The sequence below is a fragment of the Colossoma macropomum genome, unplaced genomic scaffold (assembly GCF_904425465.1).
Source record: "Colossoma macropomum unplaced genomic scaffold, Colossoma_macropomum, whole genome shotgun sequence".
In the NCBI taxonomy this organism is placed as follows: Eukaryota; Metazoa; Chordata; class Actinopteri; order Characiformes; family Serrasalmidae; genus Colossoma; species Colossoma macropomum.
The window spans coordinates 25125922-25148340 of NW_023494796.1; the positions used below are offsets into that span (position 1 = coordinate 25125922).

Sequence of the window (22419 nt, forward strand, 5' to 3'; positions counted from 1 at the left end):
CATAAACCTCAAGACAAAACCTTAATTTTGTGTGGCGCACACATATACCTTGGGGAGGGCGGTTGGAGTGGGGAAGATGAGGAATAAATGTAGTGGATGGTAGGGGGTCCTATACAATAATAAGTGCCTAGCCTTGTTGAGGTCTCACAAGTCGTGGAAAGCCTATGAATTTGTTCATCTACTGTTCAGCCCGTAAAGAAACAGGTTGAACACTATAGCAGGGTAAGTTCAATTAGCAGCAAATGTGCTGGATAAATGTGATTTAGAAGTAAGACTTTAGCTCAGTCATATGCCTTTTTGATTAGGCACCATTTAATGTCCATGACAGCATATGGCTAGAGACAGTTGAACTGCTCCTCATGTGATATTATATGTTCATGATAGACATGGACATGCTTTATAACATAATTTAACATGTAATGAATTGCATATTACTTTGCAATTTTTAAATACACTTTGGACTGAATGTATGAAAATGTGAGGATACAAGCAGCTAAAATTGCATCTTATATTCAGCCAAATAGCAACATCTAAGTAGAGTTATATATTGAAATACTGCAAACAAAAAAGGTGCCAAATTTGATTAGTGTAATTTGTGTAAGTTTATTCTTCTACAGATCAAATAGTTGTTTAGTCACATGCCTAAAAACAAAGATAAATCACTGGATCATCTAAACAGTCAGGCACAGATCAGGGATTATACTAACTGCATGCAATAAACAAACATTAAATCCTCTCTGTTTTCAGTTTCTGTGCCTTCTTTCTTGAACGGATTTTTAAATATTTGAAAAAAGTAAATAGCATAACTGGTTAAAATGCCCGCTGCTCGTTTATGACAGGTTATGAGGTGTATTAAATTGATGTCTCTTATGTTGTTATATTTTGCACAGCAAGCAACAAATTGTTTTCAAGTTGGGGGAAAATGCATAATGCGTTGTTTTTGAATTGAGCTGAGCATTAACCTGCCTGTTCCTCCTTTTTTCAGCTGGATCTCGTACAGGTGGCTGGCAGCTGGCTGACTGTCCGCTCGTTAATGATTCACTCGTTCTCCTAACGATGGAGGCCAGGCCAGAAACGCGTCGTGCCAACACCATCAAAATGCCACCAGCATTATAGTGGCCCTATCCAAACATACAGAGCCTAATTACCCAGTGCTGTTTATCAAGCAGACTGTAAACTCTTCCCTTCACCCCAACCACAAAGCACAACAACATTTTGCATTGTCAGAAGAGAATTTGCCAGATTCCTTCTGCAAAACCCCATTGTAATGCTGTTAACTGATTTACGTGTAACTTTGAGAGCCAGACGGATCAGCCCTCAGACTTTGTTAAACCAAAGTTTATTTATTTATATCTTGTCCCAAAGGAAGCCATGTTATATTGTTATGAGTCTCCAAGCACATTTTACATAATCCACACCAAAGGAAGTCCTGACAGCACCCCTTCTGAGAGATTTCACCCATTCTTAAAGCGTGTCCCTTTGGGTTCCTCAGAAGCTCCCTGTAGAAGAATTCTCCATGAGTACAGAAAGCAGCAGACATAAAAATGTGTTGCCCTATTCGGAGCGAAGTACGGATGATGAAACTGAAATTTGTACAAACAAAGAAAACAAAGGAAAGAAACACCGTGGAAATACAACAAAATAAAGAAAGGAAGCTCAGCGGGAGTTTCTTTAAAGTGCAGTTGTTGAAGACCCATCTTAACCTCTGTCTCAGATGCTTAGAAGCAGCCAGTTTTCAGCAAAGCCACAACAGTTGTATGTTTTCAGGATTAGGGCTGTGAGAGCTGAATGTCAATATGTTTTCCCACTTTTCAACATTCAGATCGAATAAAAAGCACATAAGTTTGGAGCCACGACATAGAAGAACCACTTTTGGTTCCCTGAAGATCCTTTTAATTAAGCAGTTACAACTGAGATTTCTAAAGAATTTTTGACAAGAGTAGAAAAGCTTAATAAAACCAGCACTGCTGATTTGCCTGTGGATATGGATGTGTTTTCTGTTCTGCAGTGCAGCTCAGCTGAAACACTTAGCCCTTATCCTGCACTGTTTGTTGAAGGAGAAAAATATTTTGGCAGATAGAGTTGTCTATTGTGCGACCAACAACAGTACAGAGAGCTAACCTTTATCATTCTTAGTTCTTAATTGGAAGCCGTCGGAGGCACGTTTTGCCACAAAGGACAAAAGCATAATTATCATTCAAAACAAGAATGCGACTGCCAAAGGTTAGGCTTAGCAGCGTGATTTTAAAAAAAGCAGAAGAAAGATGGAAAATGCAAATACAGTGGCACATTTTGCCCGCTTTTAGCCAAGCAGGCGTGTTTGATTCGGCTGCGCGTGTTTCTTCGCGGCAGATGCCATATTAAACCCTGGAGCGCCTGACGCTTCCTCCAGCCTGCGCTATTAGGGTAATTAAAGCGCAAAATGCTATCTGACTGCAAATTCCCGCACGAACCAGGCCTTTTGGCAACTTCTCTATCCGGCTCGTGTGGGAGGCGCGTTCTCAGCTAAACCCAATTACCAAAAACACGGTTAAAAAAACCCTTTGATTGGCCAGCTTTCTCTCATCATTATTGAGCCAAGTCAAGGTCGCAGATTCAATTAAAAATGCCTGTTCGGACAGAAAGCTGGGAAATAGCACTTGTATATGTGTTTGAGCCACACCGAGACTTCAAAGGAACATCACCGAGAAGGATTTTTTAAGTTCTCTCTCTCTCTCTCACTCTCTCTACTGAAGTAGAAGTGAGGAAAAGAGATAATATAGAGGATTTTTATTAGTAATATTTTATACCATGTGGACAAGTAGTGGATGCATAGTGGTAATTTTTGGAAAGTCCATTGTTGAGGTTGTGATGTACTATACTGTATATTGTATTTAAAGGTCAGTATGGTGGGCCCCTGCAGCTGTACTCTATAGAAACTTCCATCCAGAGCTTTAACAACTCGAACCTTATGGGAAACAACAAAGAGTTGTTTTGAGGCGACTCCTCGAGGTTTAGCCAGTGTTTAATCCAACCTCTTCCTTTCCTTTCCTCTATTTCTTTCTTCCTCCTCTCTTTCTTTGGGGGTCTCTCTCTCTCTCTCTCTCTCTCTCTCTCTCTCTCTCTGGTGGGCTGTGCCCAATGAACAGGTGACCATATCAGTGGATGGTATTTTGACCACCACTGGTTACACGCAGGAGGATTATACTATGTTAGGCTCGGATGATTTCTTCTACATCGGAGGAAGTCCCAACACTGCTGACCTCCCTGGATCACCGGTCAGCAACAACTTCATGGGCTGCCTCAAAGATGTAAGTGCACAAAAAATCTAAATCTTTATAAGAACTTATTTACACTGCATATTTCCATTTAGTCAATCAGACTAAGTATATATTAACTTTGTTACCTTGGTATAAAATAATAATGCAGTTAATCTTCATATATTTTTAAATTGTAAGTCAGTACTGCCTTGATTCATCTGTGTGTGTGTATGTTTGTGTGTGTGTGCATAGGGGTAGAAAAAGTACCCACCACAAACTCCTCCTAAACTAAAAGTACTCGTACTGTAGTGCTAATTCACATAAATACAAGTACAAATACGTATATAAAGTCCATGTGAATTAGAAATCATAACACACTTTCCTACCACACTGTGACAGGGTATCAGGGAGGGTCTCTGAGGTAGTTCAGCTTTTCTGTCAATGATAGGTGGGGGTAGAATAAGGCAAAACATGATATGATTGGTTGATATTACTTATAACAGCCTGCTGGTGCACAGTGATGTAATCAAAACTCAGCAGAGGTTTTGGAGGTGGGCAAAACTCACTACACTATGCTATTATGAATTGTGCTTAAAATGAAATACAAGATAAAAAAGCTGACCTTTGATTTCAGGTTGACTTAAATAAAGAAAAGAGTTAGTTTACTGTTTATTGAAAAACCACTCTTATAATTTATTTGAATTACTTGAATTTCATTTTCACCTTACAGAAATGTCCAATATCATGGTTTTACAGGGCTTATTAGCTACTTAAGATAACCTGTTCACTTTCAACATTAGGTTACATTACTAGTTAACAGACTCACAGTATAACCTGGAAAACCACAGTTTTAGGCTTAATACATACAAGTCAGCCTTGGCATTCTTAAACAACAAAATCCGATGAAAAGAAAACAGTAGCGGTGTTAACTAAAATATAGCTGTCAGGTTGCAAGCTAACTGATTATTTTCTGAAGTTAGAGTATGATTGGTGAATATTTTTTTTTTAACTAAACTAGCTGCTAGCTAAATAAAAGTAATATAATTAAACTCAAATTGCCATTGCAAGGATAAAATGTACTCAAGTATTGTAATGACTTTATTACTTTTGAAACCAAACTAATGCTGATGTTCAGGATTCAGGGTTAGGTGGAGCACATCCACATTTATCCTAATTAAGCTAAAAAATGAGGAAGTCCCCCTCAAAGACACAAATAAACAAAGCATAGAAAAAGCATAGAAGCATTTTACTTGCTTTAATTTCTTAAGGCTTTAGAACTGAACAGAATGACCTGTCCTGCCATCTAAATACTGTTAAAGTGAGTGATAGGATAAAGTAAGTTACAGAGTTTTGTGCTATAAAACCATCTTAAGTCTTTGTTTTCAAATTGTGCCAGTACATTAGTTCTGTTGTTTTGTCAGAGCATAACTGTACCCTGAAGATGTTTTTGTTTTTACACTTCATAATGTAAAATTTTTTTTGGCAGGACAAACATAAGGTTTGTAGTCAGTGATAAGGTAGCTAACAGGTTGTTGCATTTGTCTTGTAGTTGTGTGTGTTTGTGTTTATGTGTGTATATCTGTTTTTTTTCCATGTAAAGGTTTGCACTGGAGTTATTCTCCATAGATTACTGTTCATACCGCTCGGTTCAGTGGTGTACTGTTCTCCTCCTTTTTCAATTGCTCTGATTGTGTGTGTGTGTGTGTGTGTGTGTGTGTGTGTGTGTGTGTGTGTGTGTGTGCTTGTTTTCTTTAATTAACTCAATTCCAGTGTAGTTGGTAAGCCAGCTTTAGCATCCTGACAGGCAAATTAAAAATTGATTTCTTCGATTGGCTCTGGCACTGCCTGCTTGTGTGCCCAAACACACACACACACACACACACACACATCTAAAGAAGAGAAGGAAGAAGGGACATGAGTACTTTCCCACCAAAGTAATTATTCCTCTCTTTTTGGGAGAGGGAACAGTCAGTTTTATCATGTATTTTTAGTGCACAGTCACCTTTACTGTGGTTTACATAAAGTGTTGCAGTATTCTGCAATAACCAGTTTGCCTAAAAGTAGCCAGCTTTGCTGTGTTTCTGTATTTGCTGTTGGTCTGTATTTGGTGTCCACAACTACAGTACTTGCACATAACTTTTTAGTAGATATAGAATAATTCATAGTAGATACTGTAAAATCATAGCAGATACTAAACAATTTGTAGTTGTTACTGAATAATTCATAATATGTAACATAATAGATGTTACAGATTAATACATAATAGTTACTGATTTATTCGTAATAGTAACCAAATAATAATTAGTCTGAATAATTCATAGTACTTATTGGATAGTTCATAGTAGGTACTGAGTAATTCATAATAAATTCTGAATATTTCAAAGTAGCTGCCAAATAAGTCATAGTAATTACTGAGGATATATTTATGGTTAGTATGCTAGTTCTCTGACAGATGAACAGAACTAAACAGTTCCAAAGACAAGGTAAGATTTCAGCACTTTCATTCATGCTTTTGGTTGCTGTTGGATGAGAGTGGTGATAATTCACTTTACACAGCTCTGAAATGAAATGCCATTACAGCAATCTGCGTATCTATCCATGCAAACCAAATCCCCCTGTGAGCAAGATTAAAATTGTCCTCAAGGGTGCTAGTACACCAGATTCAGCTTAGTTGACTGATGAGAAAACACTAAAGTGTGCAGTGCTGTGGTCTACCAGGACAGTCTGGTGTGAAACTTACTTTCTATTGTCCACCTAATACACTTGGCACTTATGCAGCATTCAGCTGTTCCTGAACTGTGTAGGATAAGGTGCAGAGGCCTCCATGAGCCCGTTATCCCAAAAATATTACTGAATAGGCGTAAGCAGAGTTACATCCACACTTTATTTTTCTGGCATGTGCTCTGATCATTTGAATTTATCAATTAAATACTGAATGTTACTGCTTTGTTTATGTTGTTATTGTATAAAAACCAGACAACAAGTAATGCAAGATTTCCCCTGGGGGCTTCTATCCTTGCAAAAGGGGGTCACCTTGCCCCCCCCCCACCACCACAGTGGGGCAGTATAACCCTTAGCAAGATTTTTATTCGGTGCTATAAAAACAAAATACTGTTCAAATTCATTTGTTCTACCTGTATATTGGTTCATGCATGATCATATACATGGTAAACAAACAGTATAATTGTACAGTAAGTGGATATTTTTCTAGAATTTTAGGTGAAAGGGCTGTTATAAAGTTAACCAGCTGTAGTACTGACCATTGCTCTGGTTTACACAGCTCAGTCTGATTCAGCACATTAGCTAATTATGAAGCCCTTCATTAGATGAAAAAGGTCCGTTTAGAGCAGGGATAGTATTGAGCTATACAAATGCTAGACCTGTCTAAGACTGGATTAGGAATGCCGTAATTTCACTGCTACACAGTGTTAAAGCTGTAGTTTCATTACTGTACCATGTTAAAGGTGTAATTTCATTACTTTGTCTACTAAACCCCTTAAGTACATTCTCTCAACTTTCAGAAGTTTCAGAAATGACAGAGTATGCATTTGCCACTGTCTGGCATTCTCTCTTCGTTCCTTATCGTCGTTTTAAATACTTGCTTATGCAAACGAGAATTCCCACTGAAGCAAGTCTCTGTCCCTCAAATATAAATTGTCTCCTTCGAGCTCTGAATTATAATTAGGTGTTATTTACAGTTAAGACCTGTGGGGATTATTAAGAGTTTTTTATGACAGTAGTAACTTCCAATGACTTTGAAATTTTTGAATATCTCATTACGTGTGTGGCCAGTATTTCATGATTTTCTTTTTACATAGACCTCAAAGGTGAGTCAGTGATCCTTGTTGAGTAGAACAAGATTAGGCTTTGCAAAGCCATGCCAAACCTCTCAATGTCATCTTAATTTGTTTTTGTTTTTTTTATCCCGTTACTTCTACATCAGGACTAACTCCCAGTTCTATTTTCTGTTGTTTTCTCTGCTTTAATGCACCTAATTCAATTCATGCCAACTGTCATAGCCTTAGTTTATAACAAAAGCTAAATCAGGTGTATAAACAGGGATAAAACAGAGGTGTGCACAGCATAGGTTATCCCAGTACTGGGATTAGGAACCCCTGCCCTAATGCCAACTTCCAGGCCTTGTCAGATTCCCCTGTATTCTGCTTATGATATCTCAGAGACAAAGACTTCGGTTTCAAGTGCTTTGTAGTCAGAACCATGATTACCTAATTAGCCTATTCTGTTTTGGTATCTTCCTCATGGTAAAAAATTACATAATGCAACCAGCTGTTACCTATGTAAACAAATCTATTTGCCCTAATCCAAGGGTCTGAAACATAAAGTTTAGCATGCTGCCTCATTTAACACACCTTATTTAATTTATCGGCTAATAAGGCATTTTGAGTTGAATTTAGTGTTCGAAAAAAGTGTTAGAAATCTCTTCAAGGTGTGGTCCTCTAGGATCTGAGTTTGATGCCCTTGGTGTAGTCAGTAGCTGGGTTTTCATTCATGCACATTCACAAAATTTCAGCAGAAAAGAATACAAATTAAGTCAGGTTTCCATCAACTACAATTGTGCAAAGAAACTTTCGGTGATGTAGTCTACCATGATTAGGGGCTGCATCAAAACGAGCCAGATGGAGGGATTTAACTCAGTTTTTGCTTTAAGTAGAATTACCTTCACAGCCATTTGCCACCTTTTTTATGATTGTTTTCAGCTCAGAGACACTGGTCAGGACGAGCAATGGTCCACATAGTGAGCTGAAAGGTCTGAAATCTCCATGCCACCCTAACAAAGTCCACCTTCTAGGAACGCAATCACATCAGACAATTCTGGGAGCACATTGTGCAGAACCATTTTTTAAATGAATGTTACGACCTGTCTAGGGGTTTGTGATGATCATAACATAAAAAAGACAAAAGAGAGCCAGTTGACGTTTAAACAGGTCATGTTATTTTCTTTTTATGCTGCTCTTTTGTGTATACGACACAGGAGAACGTCAGAGTGGGCATGCGTCAAAACAATAAACATAACCAGCCTAGCTAGAGATGTTAGAGAACTAACTTACCTATGTAAACATAAAGAAACAAAAATACAGTCAGTCTTTCCTAACTCCCTAACTATACCAAAAACAGGAGAAAACAAGGTCAAAAGAAATGGCACCCACTCCTAAAACCTGGTCGGCATAAGAGTGAACATTTACAGAGACAGATCATGAGCTTACAGTGTAACTGTAGAGATAACTGGGTAGGGAACAACGAGGTAAAGCTAAGCTATTTCATTCGGGAGGAGAGTAGACAATCGCTAGCAATAAAACAAACAAGCTGAGCTGCGGTTCGGATCTAAAAACAATCGCCCCAAGCCGCCATGGAGGAAAGCCTCGATGACATGCGGCGCAGCCGTCGAAGATATACTCCATGCAATTTCAGCCAGCCAATCAGATGCAATTTCGTTACGGGACTCCAGCCAATCACACGCACAAGTGGGCGGGTTCCTAATAAGCGAGAGTATGAGAGAGAGAGAGAAAGAAAGAGAAGCAAGCAAAACTAAACATACGTCCTATGGACGTAACAATGAACTTTGGCTTAAGTATTTCAGAATGTCGACTGGACAATCTGTAGGGCCAGTCGTTTGTTACGTACAGCATTGTTTTTTTAAAACAACTCTTTTCCAACACCCTTTTTTGATTTTCAGTCTTTTACATTCAGTTTGTTTTTTCTTTTGTGCATTTTCAAAATTCACAAAAAACCCACTCAGGACTAAGTTGCGCCTAGTTACCTAGCATTTACAAATGAAGCCATCCTTTGCTTTGACATGATGAAAGGGTATATGTTAGAAACTCTTAGGTCATGGATCCACATTTACGATTTCCCTCACAAATCCTTTTTCAGTGTAACTGACACACCATCTATCATCCTCTACAGGTTGTGTACAAGAACAACGACTTCAAGCTGGAGCTTTCCCGGCTGGCCATTGAGCGGGACCCCAAAATTAGTCTCCATGGCGACCTGGTGTTCCGGTGCGAGGATGTCGCTGCCCTTGACCCCGTGACCTTTGAGACACCAGAGTCATACATTGCCCTCCCGCGCTGGGACACCAAGAAAACCAGCTCCATCTCCTTTGACTTCCGTACCACAGAGCCCAGCGGCCTGCTGCTTTTCAGCCATGGGAAGCCTCAGGGCACCAAGGAGCAGCGGCATGGCCGTGAGCTGAAGACAGATTACTTCGCCATGGAGCTGCTGGACGGATACCTCTTCTTGCTGATGGACATGGGTTCTGGCAGTATCAAACTCAAAGCCAGCAATAAGAAGGTCAATGATGGGGAGTGGTGTCACGTGGACTTCCAGAGGGAAGGAAGGAAAGGTGAGAAGAAATGAAAGAGCTACACTACTGTTCAAAAGATTGGAATCACTTGTCATTTTAATTATTGTTATTTTTTTTACAACAACTCATACAATGTTATAACCAAACTGTTATAAACAAAATGCTACATAGAATTTTTATGTTGTTTTGTTATATACTTTTATTATCTATTTACAGTGAGATAGGCTGTTTTAAAATATGAAACTTTATGGGTTTTAATTTAATTCCTCAATTCTTGAAGTTGTTTACCTTTTTAGTAATTTTAAAATCTGCAGCTACATAGCTATAGCATGTATAGCTCTGTTCATCAGTTTGGGCTATGGTAACATGAACAGCCTCTCCCTACTAATTGTTTGTAACCATGGAAGCTGTACAGGAGTAGCATTTCATACATTTATCTGTTTTATATTATTGAGAACATTGATTCCAAACTTTGTAATGTATAGACACATATAGCATATAATACATAGTTCCAAAAATAGCTGTGACCAGTACTGTACAAAGTCAGAGACCACTGTTCAGTGGAGCTTGATTTTCTCCTCTCTCTCAAAGATGAAAGCTGTCTGTCTGATGGGAACAGTTTTGGTATCTACCAGGTCTTGCATGGTTGTTAGGAGTCTAGTTTTCTCTAAATCTTTTAATCATGTGTTGAGCCCTGCTTTTGGAAGTTCTGTTGTGAATAAAAACTAAATAAATGAAGGGTGGTCTCTGACCTTTGTGCAGTACTGTACAGAAAGACTGTGTACATCACAGACACTCTGTAAGAGCAGTGGGTAAGCAGAGGGAGGAAATGTGAGAACCCCTCCCCAAACACACACCCTCATGGCCTACACTGTAGAAGTAGTAAGTGAGAAGGTGTATTTCTCAGCCACTTATCCTACAAGAGAAGTCCTGCTAGAGCGCACACATACACACTCACTCTCATGCGTGCACATATGCACTCACGCACATCCCTGAAGGGAAGACTTTGAGAACACACAAATCTGTCACTCATTGACTTATTCTGCCAATGGCTGCCTCCATTTGGTGTAATTGGCTAATGGGGTGTTCAGCTCTATCTGTGTGTGTGTGTGTGTGTGTGTGTGTGTGTGTGTGTGTGTGTGTGTGTCCTAGAGGGAGTTTGTCCTGTCCTGCTGTAATTGCATTTTAATAGACAATTAAGAGAGCATCATAAATCTCATTGATACATCAGGAGAGAAGATGAGGATCACACATATACACACATACAGAGACACACTCACACACCTACACACTCTTCTGTAGCAGTTTTGCAGTGATCCTTCAGAACTGAGAGCCAGCAGTGTTCCACTAACGATATACGCACATGCACCCACACTCTTTCACCCCTTCACTTTCTCAGTTTCTTGTTCTCTACTCTCTCCTTTTTCTCTGTGCTCACAACTCAACTCAGTTCAGCTCAACTCAGCTCAGTACAAAGAAGCTTTATTGGCTCAAACTTATAAAGTTACAGTGCTGCCAAGGCATCTCAATCTTAATTTGTCACAGTCATAGCCAAACCAAGTTTTTGCTTTACTTTATTTCTATTTGCTGGTTTTGCAGATACACTTTTTGAATTTAGAATCACTTTTTTGCTTCTGAAATATTTCTTTTGTTTCTGACTTTTGCCACTTTTTAACAGGGTCGGGTCTTAGCAGAGGGCCTTCACTTGCACTCTGTTGTTCAACTAATATTGGGTGACAGGTCTTCTGAACATGTAGTGCGTGAAAGGCCCCAACATGGGGGAACACGTCGTGCTGACCGCTGCCTAGGCCGCAGTGTTGACATTGACATCTGACATTATTATCATTATATATTATCATATCATTATTATATTAGTGTTTGTCATATTCCTTTATTCCAATTATTAATCTAACCTATATTAATGGGTCCTGTGTCGACCTGTGTAAAACAATATAACTTTTATTTTGGGCGTTGAAGAACAGACTTAGTTGTTTTTAAATGAGCAAAGCTATGCCACCTTTCAGATTTACAGATGCTAGCACAAGCTAGCCTAGTACCATCCTCTAGGGCTAACTAGGCTAGCCATGCTGGTCATAAAAAATAAATTACTTGAATATCTAATGTTAGTTCACTGCATTGATATAAAGACTATTATGAAGACAGTGATTTGGAGCAGCAGCTTTCTGTACACTAGCATGCTAAGATAGAAAGTCAGCTTCACTGACTAATTCAAAGGGATTCTTTGGGTAGAAACAAGAAAAGCTGGCATAACAGCCTTCATAACCCCCAGAACATAACGGCCAACCATAATATGTTGACTTTATTCCCTTTGTAGTGATTAAACATGACCACCTGTCAGCTATCTCACGGCAGCTCTAACTCACATCTGGCAGAAATCAGAAGTTTTTTCCACTCTTTACTGTGTTTATGTCAGTGCTATGTTATTTGCCTTGACCCACAGCATCATAGCTTCAAAGATTTCTTGACCCAACAGACTTGATTCAGCTCAAGGACGGCTCGTTAATCAGATGATGAGCTGGATCAGGTGTTTTAAGGAATAGTGGAAACCATGCAGAGCTTAAGGCCACCAGACGCAGGGCTAATAAACACTGATTTAAACAGATGCAAAGCTTGCCTTTCAGCCCTTCAGCAGGCACTGCTAAGCTAGTTAGCCCTAGCAGATACAAACCTGAAAAATGGTACAGCTTCTTTTAACAGCATAATATACACATAATGTACTTCAATTTCCAAAATATACATTTTACACAGGGTGGCACCGGAACCTGAGTGTGTGCTACATTAATAAAAATGACAAACATTGCTCATAATGTCACACATGCCAGCGCAATCTTCTCTGGCAATTCCACACTGTGTACGTTGTGTTCCACCATGTTTGAAGCAGATCACAGCTCACAGAGTGGTCACAGCTGCATGTTCAGAAGACCTCTCATTCCAATTCAGCTGACCAACAGGTCAGTGCAGGTAAATGCCCTGTTCTAAGACCCACCTCAGGTGAAAATGTACCAAAAGTCAGAAGCAAAAGAGTGATTCCAGAAGAAAATGAGTAATAATCCTTTCAAAAAATTAAGGTTAATTTAACTCTCATCATTTGTATTTGCAACATTTTGGGCATTTTCATACTTAACATTTTGCTTGTGGATTTTATAATGTTATTTGAAACTTTTGGCAAAAAAATTAACCATACAAAGTGGCTTGGAGTAAAATTACATTACATCTGGGGTGTCCAATCTTATCCACAGAGCGCCAGTGTGGCTGCAAGTTTTCATTCTAAACATCCAGGAGCACACTTGATTCTACTCATTTAATCTTGATTGATTATTTGCGCTCCTACTACTAGCCTATTGTGGATAAAACTGGACATTAACTTAATGTGCATTAAAGCTAAGTATGAAGTTTTGTATGGCATCGACAATTTGTCATTTTATGTGCTCTCTCTCTCTGATGTTAACCAATTAAAATAACATTTAGAGCATTATAGCTTCATCTTTTCCAGAGCAACATATTTAATCTTATGACAGAGAAACGTCTTGCTTACAATCACAAGAATAGGTATGTGTGGTTTGCGCCAGCTGAGAATTGAATCCAGGTTGCAAGAACTGGAATCCTGTTACAACTATGCCATTGGCACTGCATGATAGATAGTATAACAGATACAGATGCTAATAGACACTAAAGGTGTTCTTGTTTAATTAGTTTAATTAGGTTATTTTTCCTTTCCCCTTTCACAGATACCTTTCTTAAATGCTGCTTTTTTAAACTTAGTAGTTTCCCTTCTTCTCCCTCGCTCCTCAGGTTCTATCTCAGTAAACAGTCGTACCATGCCCTTCAACTCCAATGAGGGCAGTGAGATCTTGGATCTGGACAGTGATATGTACCTAGGTGGGCTACCTGAGTCTCGGCAGGGCCTGGTGCTGCCCCCCGAAGTTTGGACGGCCCTGCTGAACTACGGCTATGTAGGCTGCGTACGGGATCTCTTTATCGACGGGAAGAGCCGTGACGTCCGGCGGCTGGCTGAGATCCAGAGCGCCCCCGGAGTCAGCAGCTTCTGCACCCGTGAGCTCCAGAAGAGGTGCAGCAGCACCCCCTGTGGCAATGGAGGAGTCTGCAAGGAAGGCTGGAACCGATACATCTGTGACTGCACAGGGACGGGCTTCCTGGGCAGCAACTGTGAGATAGGTGAGGAGCCAGTGATTTAATTAAGGAGCACCCCTGGGGGACCCCTTGATCTGCATGTTTTTGTGTTTCCTACCAGATGAGCCAGGGACATTTTAAGGCATTCTCGTGCCCTGGGAACTCTATCTGCACAAAGCAGAAATGCATTTATCATGAAAGAGAAATGCTAATTTCCACAGGACATATATAAGGCCGTTTAGCATCGACATACATCTGAATAAACCTAAATTAATAGCCACGTCAACACATGACTGCTGTGCACTAGTGTTACGTGTATAGGTTAGGCAACATAAAAAAATGTATAAGCTTAAGTTAACATTAGCTCACTTGAGTGACTGTATACAAATCATAAAGCTGTCCTTAGATGAAGAGTAAAACAAAACTGTCTGCAAAACTACAGATGATTTAAAACCTTCATCAAAGTAAGATTTTACTATTATTCCATTCACATATCAAGCGTTCTAGTGGCTGGAGTTTTGGGCTGGAACCCTTATAGTCTTGCAAGACCAGATCTCATAATGCACATTGTGCAACTGGGGACAGCCATGAGAAATTTTTGGCTAAATGTGGGTGGGAACATAGACTTCCTCGGTTGGCAACAAACTGTTTGTGAAATTTGTCAACCAACCCTTCTGAAAGCAGAGCTTATAGTAGGGAGCGATATTGCGCTCCTCAACATTTTATGATGGACAGCAATTTCTACTCAATTTCTGCTTATTTCTACTCATATAAGACTACTTATATGTTTGAATGGGGAGAGACAAATAAACCTGAAACTGAAAGCTTAAAAAATTACATCAATAATTCATGCTTTTTGGCTGAAATAATGCACAAAAATTAATAAACATGAGGATGTGGGTTCCATGTTGCAAAGAAAAAAATAGTTCCATTAGCTAACGATAGTTTTTCACTAGCTAACTTTTTTTGTTTATATTATCAATTGTATTCTGGACATTAAAAGACCACTGACTGGAGAAGTTTGGGAGTTAGTTTTAAAGGAGGCATACTCTTTCTTGCACAGGATTTTACTCCAGTTCAGCACAGTAAGTTTAACAAGTTGTCCCCAGACATGTGTTCTTTTTATAACATCACATCTCGTCCCTCAAGACTAGAGCCTCTACAGCCCTTTGAGCTTCTGCCTTTGGTTTCTGTGGACTGTCTCCAGAAATCACTTGATATTTTAAGATGTGTTTTATAGTCTGTTGGGAGCTTAAAGCTCCAATCAGTACCACAGTCTGCTGCTGGATTTGTTTTGAGCTAAAGGAAAGTATAACAAACATGTTTGTCGATTGGTCTAGTAGTGCCAGTTGTTGATATATTTCAAGCCATTGATGTTAAACTGACCTGCAAACTTGCAGGAATTCTTTATAGGAGCTTTAATGTTTATTATATGAAATATACACCGATCAGACATAACATCCTTGTTTCTGCGCTCATTGTCCATTTTATCAGCTCCACTTACTATATAGGTGCACTTTGTAGTTCTACAATTACAAACTGTAGTCCATCTGTTTCTCTCCATACTTTGTTAGCCCCCTTTTACCCTGTTCTTCAGTGGTCAGGACCCTCATGGAACCTCACAGAGCAGGTACTATTTGGGTGGTGGATCATTCTCAGCACTTCAGTAACCCTGATGTGGTGGTGGTGTGTTAGTGTGTGTTGTGCTGGTCCGAGTGGATCAGACACAGTAGTGCTGCTGGAGTTTTGCTGCTGGATAAGATGGACAATGAGTGTAAAAACAAGGTGGTCATAAAGTTATGCCTGATCGGTGTAAGTATAATGATACTACTTGTAATTTGAGTGAAATGTAGTTGATAGACTAACGATGGTGGAAGAGTGCACATTTCTTCACTAATACCAGCAGCAGGTTTTGCAATGTTGTGATTCTAAATGCTGATAATGCTTTATAGCACATCTTAGTTCTGAAAAGTGTTTATAAGTGAAGTTGCATCAAGACCACACCATTATTAACTGTACAGATTGGTGGATTGGGTGATAGGGGTTGTTTCTTGGTAACAGTGAAAGAAACTGCAGCCCCTCATCCTTCCAAAACAGCTTCTACGGTACCCACCTGGGACTGACCCCACAGCTCAGTACACTAGTCATTAACTCCAATCACTGAGCTAACTATTGTCATATATTCTGGAGCACACAGCAGAAAAGCATATACCTGGCAGGTTGTGCAAATACTTGACATATATCACAATCTTCCCAGAACATTCAACAGTAATGAGGGTCAGAGCAGGCACAGTGCACATACCAGCAATTCCTGAGAACCATTTAGAGTAGTGTTGTTTATATTGGTTGATTTTAGCAGTCAAGTGAAGGTCATTTTTAGGAATGTCATTTATTGCACCCTTTCAGGCAGTAAATTAATTTAACAGAGGTCAAATGATCCTGTTTTTTGCACAATCTTAGTCTATAGTGACAGAAAGGAAATTTTGAATTATATTATAGTAGTGGAAAGAGCTATTTGTACTCTGCATGGGTGCTTATTTGGAGGCTGTAGGGCTGGTTTTGGATGGTATGTTTAATGTGGTTATGTTCAAATTCCTCTAGTTATTCTGTCAACCTAACATTTTGAGAGTCATACAAGTCACTATAATAGATCATAATACATGTTAGCATCGTCCTTTGCATGAAATAATTGAGTTAATTGGTTCCCATGTCGTTTGGCCTTTTATTTGCTGAGAAATCCAAGTCTTACAGAGGTGAGGTCTAAAGCCACATTCAGTCATCAGTGTGGGCAATGAAGCATCTTTTTTCCAACAGCTGCAGAGGTGTTAACACATATGTAGAAAATCTTCAGTATGGTATGATATGGTACGTTACCGTGTTGCGTCCCTGTCACGCGCTGGCAGGGAAATACAGGGTTTGGTCTCTTGTAGAGTAGCACTGAACGCAGCAGAGCAATGAGGCATTCCTGGACCATCTGTGTAACTTTAGAGGGACCAGCAGGCACAAGATGGACTGTCTACAGAGGGTGACGGCAATCAGGTTGAAGCCACAGCACTGCTGGAGCATGTGCAAGTCTGGTTCTGCTGGCTGGCTGGTGCTTTTTAGAGGGCCTCATTTCCTTTCTCTGGGTATTAGCCAGATATAAGGGCACACCAACCCAAAATTCTCCAACATTCTTCAACACACGCCATCCTTCCTAACCTTAGCCAACCTTACCCAAAACCAAACCCTAACCCTGGCTCTAATCCTAACCCTAACCCTCACCTCAACCAAAATCCTAATCCTAACCCTCATATGTTTTTGACATGTTACAGAAAGTCCGTTGAGTGTTTGTTTCATCACCAATACTGTCTGTCAAACGTCAATATTCTTCAACATACAGCAGCCTTCTCCACCAAACACTATAATTCTCCAGAAAATACTTTAATTCTCCAACTAACACCAACATTCTTTAACCAACACCAGTTTTCTCCACCGAACATCAGCATTCTCCAACCCACAACATTCTCCACCAAACACCAAGAATCTCCATCCCACACCAACACTGTCAAACACTAACAATCTCCACCAATCACCATAATTCTTAAAACATCAATATATTCCATTACCATCATTCCCTATCAAATCCTTATAGTGTTCCACAAACATAACTTACAAGCAAAATGAACTAAGGTGAATGAGGAAGCACATTCTAGAAACTCCTAACAGTCACACAGTTCACAGACCCAATGTCTGGGTTTCTTGGTTTGTGTTGGACAATGTTGGGTCAGTGTGCTTTAGGCTGAAAGTGCCTACTCTGGACACTGTTGTAGCCCCTCTAGTGTGGTTTTATCTCATTACAGCTAGGCTTTCTGAAGGACAAATACTTTTCCTGTCTTAGAGATTTTTCATCTAAAGATGAGATTCATCTCTTAATGCACTCTGGCTAGTTTTGAGAGGACTAACAACCTTCATTGAGATAGACCTCATGCTCTCTGTAGCCTTGCAAACACTTCTTAGATAACAGTATGAGCCACTCACATCAAAGCCTCATGTTCTGTGTGTCATGCTTTAGGCTGCAGACAATGCATCCTGTATAAAGGATCACATATACCTTCAGCAGCTTCTCTGTGTGTCTCTAATAATAACAATAAGAGTTCAGAAAAACACTGTGTGCTACCTCCAGGACTCACTGCATTAGTAGATTCTACAAAAATATACAAATATTATCCCATCTTGTAGATTCTTGCCATTTTAAATAGGTCTGCCCAACTGTGGAGAAGAACTGAACAAGTACTTTTCATGAAATAACTGTAAATGACATAGATGTGTCTATTTTGTGCTATATAAAAAAAAAAAAATAAACGTATTATGTATAGCAACACAAGTAGCCCAAGAAATACCAAATAATACTGTTAGCTGCTTTAATGGTATTACCATATTCTACAATTACCATGCAGAAACTGCTCTTTTCTGCTGATCTAGAAGCATTTTTTTCTTGTAACTGCTCCAGTTAAGAATTGTTATGAAGAGCCACTCTAAAGCCATCTACCAAGATGAATCTTGAATGTCTTTGTGAGTAATTGTTCAAGTTTGAGGATGATGACAAAACAATTATATACTTTGCTTGATGTTGTAGAAGGAGCACTAATCTGTAACAAATAGCCTCTGAAAACCTGAGTTTTATGTTTACTTGCATAATGAGTAGGTGTGTTCCCATTAGGGAGGCAGTCATGTGGAAAAATGGATAGAGCAACTCTTTTCTGCCATCTAGTGTGACAAGACAATACTGCTCTGAGTGACTAGTATACGTGGTATAACAAACCGTGATGCTTGTGTTAATGACCTGAGGAAATACATGCATCTACACTGATGTGTTCTGGTAAGATACACAAATTAAATTTCATATTTCTTTGTCAATCTTCATATCTTCAGTCTAACATGCAGTAGTGTGGAGTGACTAGCAACAGCCTGCTTATCTCATCCAGCAAATTGGAGTGGCTTCTTTTAAATGTAGTCTTTTAAACAAAGAAGAGAGTGAAGTACACTCTGACCTTATTCAAACTGCTTGATAGTGTATTGAGTCTTTATGTGGTCTAAACCAGAGGTGTCTTGTCTTGGGGTCCAAATGTGCAATGTTTGTGGTGGACAAAGGGCCAAAAAGACAAAACAATGTACAAACAAAGAAGGAAGTTTCCAATTTTTAAAAACATTGCAGAGCTTTATATTTTACTAAAAATAAAAATAGTTTCTAAAAATACTTACAATTTAATCAAAATATTATGCATAGAATAAAAATGTTTGTTCTCTCATTGGAAGAGGTGGTGGGGTTTGACTGGCCAAATCAAATGTCCTCATGGACCAACTTTGGCCTTTGTGTCAGACTTTGGACAGCACTGATCAAAATCTTGCATATACTGAAGCTGTTCGCTCTTTACTCCCTTTTTAACTGTTTTAACTGTTCTTTCTTCTTCTCTTTTTCTCTTTCTCTCCCTGTTTTTAATGTGTCCAAAATCATTTTATTACATTATCATTTCCTTGCTTAATTCTTTCCTTTTATTTACACTCACTATTTTGTTTGTGTTCACATCTGTATGTCTGTATTTGTGTGTGTCTGTCTGTTTGTGTGCTTGTATGTACACATCTGTGTGTTTTTGGACCTCGCTGCACACATTCATCCTTCACAGAGGCCACAGTGTTGAGTTATGATGGCAGCATGTATCTGAAGATCATCATGCCAGGCACCATGCACACAGAGGCTGAAGACCTGGCCCTTCGCTTCATGTCCCAACGCGCATATGGCCTTCTGGTGGCCACCACCTCCAAAGAGTCTGCAGATACACTGCGTCTGGAGCTGGATGGCGGCCGTGTGAAACTCACTGTTAATCTGGGTAACCTTTCTCACATACAACCATCATCCCATCAACATCAGCATCATCATTACCCTTCTCTTCTACTCCCAGTCTGTCTGGGTCTTTGTTACAGTTACAGTTGCCCCCCACCGCCCCCAATTCCATCCACTGCCCTCCTCAGGCCTTGAGCCCCTGTCCACAATTATGTGCTCCATCCCTGACCATGAGGCTCTTGCCTTGTATCTTCTTGGTTCTACCTAGACTTTAATTTAAGTTCAACCCAAGCTTTATCTGCTGCATCGGGATTGTACTGTTGAGTACCACAGAAAATCATTTTGACATCTCCCTGTGCTTGGATATAAACAGAAAGTTTGTTGACTCAAAACACAATTGTAATAGCAGCTAACTGGCAGTTGTTGAATTACATGAATAAATGTAATTCAAATAAGAATTATTAAAAATAATTACATTTACAATGGTTACAATACAGGCTGTAGGATGAGAAGGACATGAATGTCTGACCAAAGCTGTTCTCATGAAGTTTCATCCAACTTTTGTGGAGCAACACAGTAATAAAAGTAGTTGTTGGTCTATATTTATATTTATTGTTAAGCAGTGTAGAGTTGGGGAATATGGAACAAGTTGGAAAAGATAAAATCAAACTTGTAGTGCCACCTGTAAAAAAAACAAAAAAAAAAAACAAAAAAAAGCATACACTGACCATTGCATTCTTTCTCTGGGAAGATTGGTAAATATGAGTCCTAGTCAGTCTGTGGTCTATGGAGTCTGTGTAAACTCCACCCAAAGCACTATGCTGGGAATGTATAAGGCAAATTCTTCCCCCTGGAAAGCTATTCCAACATCTAAAAGAACAATTAATATTGATTTTTTAGTTTAAATAATAAATGTCCTTGACTGATGAATTCATGAAAGTGTTCTGCAAAAAAAAATTCTAATAAATGTTTACTGACATAATTCAGTAACTGCCAAATGGCTACCAATTTAAAAGTGTGTATGAGACCACAGGCTTTCTGTTTATTTGTAGTACAGGAAAACACATTGAAATTATTGTCTGTAGTAATCAGTGGTATGCTACAGATGCAGCAGATCGAAAGCAGGTTGTATTCCTTTAGCAAGAAGTTGATGAAAGAAAATCTAACTTTGGCTGTAGTACAAACCATTTGCCAGCAGATGGTGCCACCCGGGCCTACGTCATTGTAAAAGATGAACGCTGGGTCTTGATTTAGCAGTATTGTCATCATAATGTGTGCTTCTCATTAATCTTTTTTACCAAAGCAACAAGCTTTAGATTGTTTATGATTATCTGCCTTGTGTGTTTTATGGTTTTAAATTTGCAATTCAAATGCTGTGTGTTACTGAGACAAACGCAAAGCTTAATCTGTGTCTCAGAAACCAGTAAATAAAGGCATTTAATCATTTCTGTATTTATTTACTGCATTTAAAACATGGCCAACTGCCTTGTGTTCTACATACATTTGTCAGAATCTTCCTTTATATGAATGTTACATACCCAAAAGCCGCAGAAACATAGAGTTACAAGGCGAAGGTGCACTCAGTGGGACAGGTGCAGGAACAGCCTTTAGAGGATACACCATCTATCTTTCTCTCTCTTTCTCTCTCATTCTCTCACTCTCCTTCCTGCTCGAGGCTCTGATGATGGAACTTTTCATCCCTTCAATGGCGTGTATGTCTGCGGCCCTGGAGCGAACAGCCAGAGAGACCAGCTCACTGTCGTTTTACTTCCTTGCCCACAGAGGAACTCAAATCAGCAAATGTGGACCAAATCTGAACAAAATATGTAGTTTTACTTGGTTAACAGGTACACTTTAATGTACCTGTAGTCCCTCATATATGTAGATAGCACATTGCACCACTAAATAACAGCCTGTATACTAATATAATAAAGTATATTCTATTGGTTTTTTGGAATATACTGACAATACATAGCAATATATTTCATTTTCATGGTGGCAAGATTTTTAATGTTTGAGTCCTGCCCTATTACCTGCCTCTCTTTAAAAATCAATTGCTTTAATCAGGCAAACAGTATAGCTCAGTTTATAGCTAAACACAGTCACCATATGAGCATGGGTCTCAATGCCTGGCGCATTGAACCTAATCAATTAGCCACCGCTAATGCTAAGCCTACATGCAGTGCTTACCTCAGTGGACCAAGCCTTAGCACCTCTGCTTTGGCTAATTAGCGAATGTAAATTTCAAGCATAATCCACCAACCACAGGGATTGACAACTAAGTAATTAATCAACACAAACCGAACTTGGGGACGGACTTAGCTTAGCTTAAAACGATTAAACCTGCGCTAATAAGGATTAGATTGTTAGGAGATAATTATCCTGACTTGCATGAGCCTCATAGAGAGCCATGTCAAGAGGATATTACTTCCTTAGGATCTCCATATGCAAATTCCCACAGTTAGTGAAAGTGAAGCACGTGTTAGCTTATAAATGCTATAGTTACACACAACTGAACTTAGCCTACACATAAAGTCACACAAGTGACTTCAGCAATAGTCTACTTTGAAATATGTGCAGTATTTCTTTTCTGACATTCTCCTTTAGTGAGCCTGGTCCCTGGCTGTTTGACAACACTACTCCGTAGCGGTTGACAGCTCGAGACCACACATCAGTCTTAGCAGCTTGCACATACCACCAGCAGCCACCAGAGTGAGACAGAGACAATATAGTTTACAAAGGAAGCTCAATCTACAACACTGCCACCATTTTTGATTTGGCTTGATACAGCATACTGTAATTCAGGGCTTATGTCTAAGAGCCGTTTACCCCCAAAATTTCATATGATAGATAAGGGAGATCCTTATAGCCTGAAGGCA

General features: G+C 39.4%; 1 protein-coding gene across 1 annotated transcript in view; it reads left to right on the plus strand.

Annotated features, from left to right (window-relative positions):
* nrxn2b (neurexin 2b) overlaps positions 1-22419 on the plus strand; it is an 843638-nt gene that overhangs the window by 434562 nt on the left and 386657 nt on the right. Inside the window, exons 7-10 of the mRNA XM_036583184.1 lie at positions 3129-3290; positions 9165-9603; positions 13378-13761; positions 19383-19586. Of these exons, the coding sequence (XP_036439077.1) occupies positions 3129-3290; positions 9165-9603; positions 13378-13761; positions 19383-19586 (1189 nt within the window). The remainder of the gene's footprint in view (positions 1-3128; positions 3291-9164; positions 9604-13377; positions 13762-19382; positions 19587-22419) is intronic.